The sequence below is a fragment of the Papio anubis genome, chromosome X (genome assembly GCF_008728515.1).
Source record: "Papio anubis isolate 15944 chromosome X, Panubis1.0, whole genome shotgun sequence".
Lineage (NCBI taxonomy): Eukaryota > Metazoa > Chordata > Mammalia > Primates > Cercopithecidae > Papio > Papio anubis.
The window spans coordinates 60,717,305-60,727,269 of record NC_044996.1 but is presented as its reverse complement, the minus strand read 5'-3'; the positions used below and the strand labels follow the sequence as shown (position 1 = coordinate 60,727,269).

At 32.4% G+C, this 9,965-nt stretch overlaps 1 protein-coding gene across 3 annotated transcripts in view; it reads left to right on the top strand.

Moving 5' to 3' along the window:
* Window positions 1-9,965, top strand: part of PCDH11X (protocadherin 11 X-linked) — a 790,467-nt gene that overhangs the window by 89,699 nt on the left and 690,803 nt on the right. Inside the window, exon 4 of one of the 3 annotated variants that reach the window (XM_021933049.2) lies at window positions 2,097-3,370. The exons of the other annotated variants lie outside the window; for them this stretch is intronic. Coding sequence (XP_021788741.1) covers window positions 2,097-2,141 — 45 coding nt within the window. The 3' untranslated portion in view covers window positions 2,142-3,370. Of the gene's footprint in view, window positions 1-2,096; window positions 3,371-9,965 lie in introns of those variants that run through there. 3 annotated transcript variants of the gene reach the window in all.

The following is a 9,965-nucleotide window of genomic DNA, read 5'->3' as shown; positions in this document are numbered from 1 at the left end:
ACATCTCCACAGAGTGTGTTTTTGTTTATATTTAACCATTAAAAAGGGCACTCTCATTTTCCAGTTCTTATTGCTATTCTGCTTATTGCATACATTTCTCAACATAAAAGTATCTTTTATGAATAACACTACGTGGTTTCAGTATAATAACACTTTTTCCTGGGTTTAATTTGTGACTTTCCTCAAGAAGTATACAAAGAGTGGGTTTGTGAATTACATATGTAGATCATCATTTTTAATAGATTGAAGTTAATTAATAGAGCAAGTTCTGGTTTCAGTGCTTTTTGAAGGCACAGAGATATTTTATGAGATAGACTAATTTTACTTGAGTTTCTGAGCACATAGTAAGGAGGGCATGGATGAAGAACAAAAAATTGAAGTATTTTTCAAATATCCTCTCCTTTTTGTTTTTTAAAAATATTTTGTAATCCTAAAAAGTCAATAAAAATAATAAACCATTTTCCATGATGCACTCTATATTATATAAATAAGAGACATTTTCCGAAACATAAGAATTAAGCTAAATACAAAAAAGAAAATGCTAATGAGAATCAGTTATTGGTTGTTATTAGGTTTTTATTAACTGAAAGGACTATCTGGGAATCATTGAATTAGCAGATGACTTATTTATTTCACAGCTTCAAAAATAAATTATATGTTTTGTCATTGGTTCACAGTTGTTTCATATTCGTTACTAAATATCTTCAAGACATGAATTGGTGAACTTAGGCAGACTAATATGATACTAAAAATAATTTGAATCTTTACATTTTGTGCTGCATTTGCAATGTTCTTTACCTTTTCTATATGCTCTTCAATTTGTGTTTAATGTTAGGGTGTTCACTGATGTTGCAGAATGCTAACAAAATAAGTGAGCACTGAAAAAGAAATTATGTATTTAAAAATTCAAATACAGTAAGTGTCTTCTTTTTAAAGAAATATCATACAAAATGGGAGAAGTGATAGCCAATACAATACAAATTCATTGTTCCTTAAGGAAATACTTAGAGTAGAATAAAATATTACTGTTAGCAGAAGGCAGAAATATTCCAATTTATTTGAAACAGTGAGAAATGCATTTTCAAAATGAGGGTTTGGGGAATATTTACATTTAGTTCATTACTCATCTGAATAGAAACAGGAAAGTGGAAAATAAAATGTTCTAGTAGACTATAAGAGACAAGGGAATTCATCTGAAATTTTATGTTTCAAAAAGGGAATCAAATACTTTCTAGTTCTCATAATTTCTCATTCTCCTTGATGATTCTATAGGTTATTTTTCTGACTTGGATATTCTGAAAATATATGGAATATTTATTAGATAGGAGTACATATATTGCATAAAGCCATCTATACCTGGGGAATATAATGCTCTTCTTTGGCATAAGTTTCTACATGTATTATGGAAGGCATTTTTTGCATATATTGTAGTAGAAATTTTAAAAACATGAAATTTGAGAGGATGAGGCTACACATTATCTTCTATTAACACCTTTCAAAGCAAGCAGATAGCAATTGGTTGTTATGACGCTAGAGATACCATAAGTATAAATAATTATTTTAAAATCAGTTTTGATCAATATCATATAAAAGAGATAAACTGCCAAAATCAAGTCTTGCTTAATACAGTTCACCCAATAAATATTGTGAAGACTATACATTTTTTAAAAATAGGAGAATAAAAATGAAAGTAGAATTTTTTGAAGGTCTTCCAGTCACTGACTAAGACAAGTATTTGGGGTACATCATTTTCCAAAAAAACAAAAAAACAAACAAAAAACCTTACAAATTTCTGTGATTTGAGTTGGAATAATCTTTCAGTTTCAGAAATGAGGTGAAATGAATGGTGAAAACTTTAGACAGTTCTAATTCATGCATGAAACCATCCTGTAGATATGATACATGGATTTGAAATGATAATTGCAGTCTGAGTTAGCTTGGAATAGGATTAGTATTCGCTATTGTAAAATTCAGTAACTTTGACTCTGCATTTATATTTTGGTAATGTGAATTTTAACCATGAAGCATGCTTGGCAAATGAAACTCCTAGAACACAACCATCTGATTTTGATAACGTGTTATTTTTCTTGTCCTAGACTGATTCCAGGACATCACCTATTGAAATCTGCAGTGAGATATAACTTTCTAGGAACAACAAAATTCCATTCCCCTTCCAAAAAATTTCAATGATTGTGATTTCAAAATTAGGCTAAGATCATTAATTTTGTAATCTAGATTTCCCATTATAAAAGCAAACAAAACAAAAAATCATGTTAAAAACGATGTCCTAGTGAACCTTGTGCTTTCTTTAGCTGTAATCTGGCAATGGAAATTTAAAATTTATGGAAGAGACAGTGCAGTGCAATAACAGAATACTCTCATGCTGTTTCTCTGTTTGCTCTGAATCAACAGCTGTGATGTAATATAAGGCTGTCTTGGGGTATACACTTATGGTTAATATATCAGTGATGAAACATGCAATTACTTGCCCTGTCTGATTGTTGAATAATTAAAACATTATCTCCGGGAGTTTGGAAGTGAGCAGAACTATCCAAGCTACTCTCTGAAAGGTATCCAGGGCAAGAGACTTTTTTTAAGACCCCAAACAAACAAAAGACAAAACCAAAACACTCTGGTTCAGTGTTTTGAAAATATTCACTAACATAATATTGCTGAGAAAATAATTTTTATTATCCACCACTCTGCTTAAAAGTTGAATGGGCCGGGCGCGGTGGCTCACGCCTGTAATCCCAGCACTTTGGGAGGCCGAGGCGGATGGATCATGAGGTCAGGAGATCGAGACCATCCTGGCTAACATGGTGAAACCCCGTCTCTACTAAAAATGCAAAAAATTAGCCGGGAGTGGTGGCAGGCGCCTGTAGTCCCAGCTACTCCGGAGGCTGAGGCAGCAGAATTACTTGAACCTGGGAGGCGGAGGTTGCAGTGAGCCGAGATCGCACCACTGCACTCCAGCCTGGGTGACAGAGCAAGACTCTGTCTCCAAAAAAAAAAAAAAAAAAAAAAAAGTTGAATGATAGAAAATAATTTTACTAGGTTTTTATGTTGATTGTAATCATGCTGTTCCACTCTTTTTAATTATTAAAAAGTTATTTTTGGCTGGGTGTAGTGGCTCACACCTGTAATCCCAGCACTTTGGGAGGCCGAGGCAGGCGGATCACCAGAGGTCAGGAGTCCAAGACCAGACTGGCCAACATGGCGAAACCCTGTCTCTACTAAAAAAATACAAAAATTAGCCGGGCGTGGTGATGGGCGCCTGTAATCCCAGCTACTCGGGAGGCTGAGGCAGGAGAATCGCTTGAACCCGGGAGGCGGAAGTTGCAGTGAGCGGAGATCGCGCCATTGCACTCCAGCCTGGGTGACAGAACGAGACTCTGTCTCCAAAAAAAAAAAAAAAAAGAAAAGAAAAAAAAGGAGAGAAAAAAAAGTTATTTTTGTTGTAATAATGTTTTCTTCTTCTATAAATATTTTCAAGGAGGTCCTTTCTATTTTTATCTGTCAAAAGGAGAATGTAAAGTTCTTTATACTCCCTGATATTTTGAAAAAAAGTATATTGATATTTCTTATATTACAAAACATAATTCCAGTCATATGAGGGTAGAAACAAGGATTGAGATAGGAGATTTCAAAAAGATTTTATCTTAGCTTTGAAACTACCTAAAAAAAAATGTTAGGTTGCTAGAGTAACTTATTTAAATAAGTCTGTTTTATTTCTCTAGCATTAAATTACTAAATATACATCATTGCTTTAGGTAATTTTTCCTTTAAAATGAATTCACTTTTCCCAGTAAGTCAACTAAGTCATTTCCTACACAAATGAGTAAATGCCTCATATTTTGTGTACATTACATTTTATTGAGGAAAGAATGACATGTTCCAATTTTATGCTATATTCTTAAACTATTTATGACTTACAGTACTAACAGAATTTTTAAAAATCATGATTTATTAGGATAAAAAGGGAGTACAAAGGACACTTATAATGACTACATAACATATGCTTCCTGAATTTTCATTCAAATGTTAATTATGTATCATTTTACCTTTAAAAGTGTGAATAGGATTTGGTCTCTTTTGTATGTACATTAAAGTTAGTGTATTATTTGAAGTGTTCTTTGATGTAAATGTATTTGGAGAAGGTTTATGCTCTATTCAGCATTTCAAATTAGTGTATTTCTTGGATATTTAACATATAGGTAATATTTTAAACAAGTTTCTGTTAAAATTTAGTGTTCCCATTAACTCCATACAGAATCCCTTGTATTTCCAATATGTCAGGTTCCTTGAATGTACATGCTATCTGCTGTTTAAACATTACTTGGTTGATTATAATGACTGTGAGTGTAACTACTTTTACTGCTTATGAGAGATATCATGTGAGTTACAATATTATATTACATACTTATAAACAACTGTTGTAGAAAAATTGCTTGAAATTAAAATACACATTTGTACAAGTTATTCACATAGAACAAGTTTGCAGTTCGTCCCCTTTTATTCTTGATAAATATTTCAGTTTAGTTCAAATCATTCCAAGGAATGTAAGAATCGAGCCAACTTAATATATTCCTAAAATCAGTGCCCTGCAGTTAGCAAGATATACCGAGAGTGGAGGTTTCCAAAATCTACAGTCTCAATTTAATTTTGAATAAAATGATGAAGCCCAGAAAAGTGAATCAGAACTTGAAATGTCCCATAATAAGCTGTCATGGCTTCAGATCATTTGTGTATGTAATTATTATATAAATGCATTTGCATTTTTATTGCTTGTGTCATGACTAGACTGGCCTTCCCTTTCCTTTTCTGCACATTCTGAACTAAGGGTGAATACCTTGTTTTTCTTCCATTTCAGTGAACCTTTCCTTCATAACTGTAATGAGTAAAGGTCCTAATCATTCCTTTGTATATATGAAGATGAAAATTCCTTGAAATAATTATCCAGAATCTCTTTAAAAGCATTCCTCAATGGTTTTATGGGTGCTGTATTTGAAGAAGATGAAAATAGAAACTTTATTTTTAAAGCTGTGACTCCATCTCTTAGAATGCAGCGTCTCTGAGAAAGGAAATTCTAAACTGACTTCTGCTTTGGGCTAAAATATTTACCCATATAAGCCAATGATAGTACTGAGATTTAACAGTATTTAAATTTGGGCCGTAGATGAAAATGAATTCTACTTTTGACTAGTAACTATTCTTGATCGATCCTTTGCTTTTGTTTAAGAGAATATTATCTCTATTTGAGAACAACATGGAAGGCTTTGAAACTAGTTTTTTACAAAGGCCAGAGGACAAAAATATTTATTTCCTTACTCGATTCCTTCTTATCTGTTGACCTGGTCGCGCCTTTACTTTAGTTGTCATTATTATTACGTTTGCCTTACAAGGTCTCAGATATCGTCCAACCTTTTGTGTTGTCATTAATGGACTAGTGGAATATTCTCAATGAAATATTCTTGATAGTCTCTCTGGTTCTTATTCTAGTCATGAATAGAAAAAGACAGAAAGATAGAAAATCTTAAGACTAGTCGTCATAGATAAATAAAAGGAACTTTTAGTGAACTTTGTCCATTAAATTATAAGTAGCTTCATTGATGAGCTACAGTGTACTGTATACTTTCTCCCCTGCAAGCAATCAAAGAAATATTATTTTATTTGATCAAAATCTATAGTGTATTAATTGAACAAAAAATACTGAAATATATTCTCATTTTATTTTAATTATGCAAGTTTATTTTTAATGATATGATATTTAAGCTATTATATTTCTGACTTTTTTATTTTCAATGATTTAAATGTAAAAAATATAAAACAATTTTAATCTCATTCATTAATTAATCTTGTATGTATGAGTCTGTTTTCTCTGTTGATCACCCTGTCCACATTATGAATGAAAATGTGTATATACTTGGCCGGGCGCGGTGGCTCACGCCTATAATCCCAGCACTTTGGGAGGCCGAGGCGGGCAGATCACGAGGTCAGGAGATCAAGACCATCCTGGCTAACACGATAAAAACCCGTCTCTACTTAAAATACAGAAAATTAGCCGGGCGTGGTGGCGGGCGCCTGTAGTCCCAGCTACTCGGGAGGCTGAGGCAGGAGAATGGCGTGAACCCAGGAGGTGGAGCTTGCAGTGAGCCGAGATCTGCCACTGCACTCCAGCCTGGGCGACAGAGCAAGACTCTGTCTCAAAAAAAAAAAAACAAAAAAAAACAAAAAAAACAAAAAAACAAAACAAAACAAACAAACAAAACAAAACAAAAAAAACAAAAACCAAAAACAAACAAAAAAAAGTATATACTTTAGAATAATTTTTAGAAATTGAGTTTATATTCAATCAATATTTACTAACCTTGTCATTTCACCATGAAATACTAACTGCATCATTTTGCTGTTTTGTCACCTGCACTCCTCACTGTTCAATTCCATGTTGTAATTGTGTGTCTAGCTAGATGTGATGTGCAGCCTGAGTGTAACAAGCACTACGGGACAAGCAGACCTTGAGTAATCTTATATAAATCTAAGCCACATTCCATAAATGCTTATTGTAGGTGCTTTTGTGTAATAGACTTGTTTTCTTGGCTTTTATGAAGCTTAGCTTGTGTTTATTTTAAATATGACTTAGCTTTCTAGAATATTCAAAAGTTTTGTCATAATACAAAGCTATATTTCTTGCATATAATTAGTATTTTTAGAAAGAACTACAGTGCATTTTTTCATACATCATGGGTGTTCATACGTGACATCTTTGGTTTAATGTATTTAGAATTAGGAGTAGACTTTTAAAATTCTAGAGTAGCCATAGGTTTCTATTTTTATTGTACATGTGATACACATTTGTTGTAGAAAAATCTAGAAATTGTATAAGGGTTTTAGATGAAGAATTTTAAAATTATTTGTTTTTATTTCAAGCTATAGCAGTGAGTTCTTTATAACAGTAATTCTATTTGAAGGCTATATAACTTTTTGAAGCGGTGCATTTTAAAATTATAGAATTGTGCTTATTGTTTTATAATTATAAACTATACATCCAGGACTTTTTACATGTATTGAAGACTGATTTATTTATTAAACATATTGTTTATTTTTATAGATGTATGATTGAACAAATTTATGTAATAACATAGCTTGATTAGTTGATAGTGTAGTACAGAGGCATATTACATATCTCCACCATAAGACTAAACTCCCCTCAGTAAAAATATCAAGTCTTGATGAAAAAGCTTTCATACTTTGAAAAAAATAACATCTAAATGTTTTCCAAAATTTCCCTTAGAACAACCTAGTTCCGTAATTATTTCCCAGAATTTTCAGAACCAACTCTTTAAATTTTCCCATATTCTAGATATTCACAACCGAAATTGTTTTAATTGTTCCTTTTGAAATGGTTAATTATATTTAATTATCCATACATACACAAGTATATCCAGTTAATAATAAAACTTTTTTTGTCAAGTGAAAAAACTCACAAATCACATTTCATTAGATTTCAGATAGTCAAATTGACATAATAATGAAAATGAACTATTCTAATAGATTTTCTAGAAATATTTGTACTTTATCCCTTATCCTAGAACTTTATATGTATCAATTATATATTGATTTACTTCATAAAATGTTACTATCTTTTGAATACAGTTGACTTTTTAAAAAATTTTCAGTGGCCGGGCGCCATGACTCGTGCCTGTAATCCCAGCGCTTTGGGAGGCTGAGGCGGGTGGATCGCTTGAGCTCAGGAGTTTCAGACCAGCCTGGGCAACATGGTGAAACCCTGTCTCTATCAAAAATGCAAAAACTTAGCCGGGTTTGGTGGTGCATATCTGTGGTCTCAGCTACTTGTGAGGCTGAAATGGGAGAATCGATTGAGTGGCGGGGGTTTGTGGGGGAGGTTGCAGTGAACCTCCATCAGGCCACTGCACTCCAGCCTGGATGACAGAGTGAGATTCCATCTCAAAAAAAAAATTAAAAATAAATAAAAACATTTTCATTCTTTTTATCTTAAAACTTAGAAGAACATTAGATACAATAATACTTTCATTAGTCAATTAGAGAAAAGTGTAAGTAATACCGCTTTGACTATTCAGTAGTAGTGAAAAGTAAACCAAATATGGAACTCAAAAGAAAAATGTTGTTTACAGAAATCTGTAAAATAAACTTTAAAATCTATTTACTTATTATACATCAGTTCTAACCTCAATTACACAATCAATGCAGAGCACCATTTCAATGATATATTATAACTAAAGAGAATTGATCATAAACAACTGTTATGTTATCCAAAAATATTTTCAGTAATTCAAGCATGCAGCTTGAATAGTTGTTGAGTGACACAAACTTGAAGTAACTAAAATCATTTTTTAAAATTTACTGGCTCTTTTGACACGTAAACACAGAAATAGTCTCATATTCAAGGATGGAACAAATACACAAAAATGGAATTTCATGCACTCTCAAAACTAGTTTATGACCTCTTAAATGAGAGATTATATTTTATTATTATTTTTATTTATTTCATCTCTTGTTATTCAAAACTATGAATTGAGTGTATTTTTTGCAGAAAATTATACACATCATTTATGATGCTCAGATTAAATAATTACTTTTTTGTTTTGTTTTGTTTTTTAAGACATAGTCTTGCTCTGTCTCTCAGGCTGGAGTGCAGTAGCCTGATCTCAGCTCACTGCAACCTCCGCCTCCTAGGTTCAAGAGATTCTCCTGACTCAGCCTCCTGAGTAGCCTCCTGAGGGATTATAGGCACACGCCACCACATTCGGCTAATTTTTGTATTTTTAGTAGAGACATGGTTTCATGTTGGCCAGGCTGGTTTCAAACTCCTGACCTCAGGTGATCCACCCGCCTCAGCCTCCCAAAGTGCTGGGATTACAGGCATGAGCCAGCGCACCCGGCCAAATAATTACTTTTTTTACACAAATTTAATTATCCAAGAGAAACTGCTGAGTTATCTTCCAGATTGATATCATGGCTGTGTTTACATGATACCAAAACATCTGGAGGCAAAATCGAATTTTTTACTACATATAGGGATATTTTGCTGACCTGACAAAATTATTTGACTACATAAAGACACAGAATTTAGTAATACAGAATGATATTGTAAATAGTTTCATTTTCGATAGAAAAAGAGTTTTACATGCTATATAAAGTTGTCATTATCTGAATCTAGAATAATTGGTAACAGTTAACAACAGAATTCCACACAGTGCTGCAATTCAATTTTACATTGATACATTTTAGTTGTGTATAAAGACATACACTTATTTATTTCAAAAGGCCCACAAATTATAGAAATGAGAGGGAAGGTACAATTAAATCTTTTTAGGTGCCTGAACTGAAAGATAAGTGTCTAGAAGTTAATATACCTAATTGTGTGTCTAGAGGAAATGTCTTATTAATTTGATGTTTAAGCAGTTCTAATGTATTGGTTTTAAAATGGGTTAGTGTATGTGTAAGCACAGATATGTTTGCATATATGTGTGCATATTTATGTTTGTCAAATTTCTAGCAGAAAAAAAGTAATATAAACTTCAAACTAAAGAAAGCTTGTTAAAAGATTTTGCATCTACATTTACAATGTTATTGTCCCCTTTTACACCATTATGCCTCGTTTCTAAACTATAATCATCCAGTATCCCTTATATCATCCCATATATAATCTTTCATTTATAAAATCCTTGTCATATCCAGTACATTCTATATATGTCCTCATGTTTTTTTCTTTTAATCAAATTATTTGTCTGTTTCCCAAATGATCACAGATCCAGTAATGTTAAAGTACATATAAAAAATTAAATTGATTTTTGTTATCTAAGTACTAGTACAGATTCTGCTTCTCTTGCACACACACACAAATAAAGATAAATTGGCATTCCATAATAGCCAACTTCTGCCCAGTTGTTGTAACTAAAATATATCCAAATAAAAGTCCATTA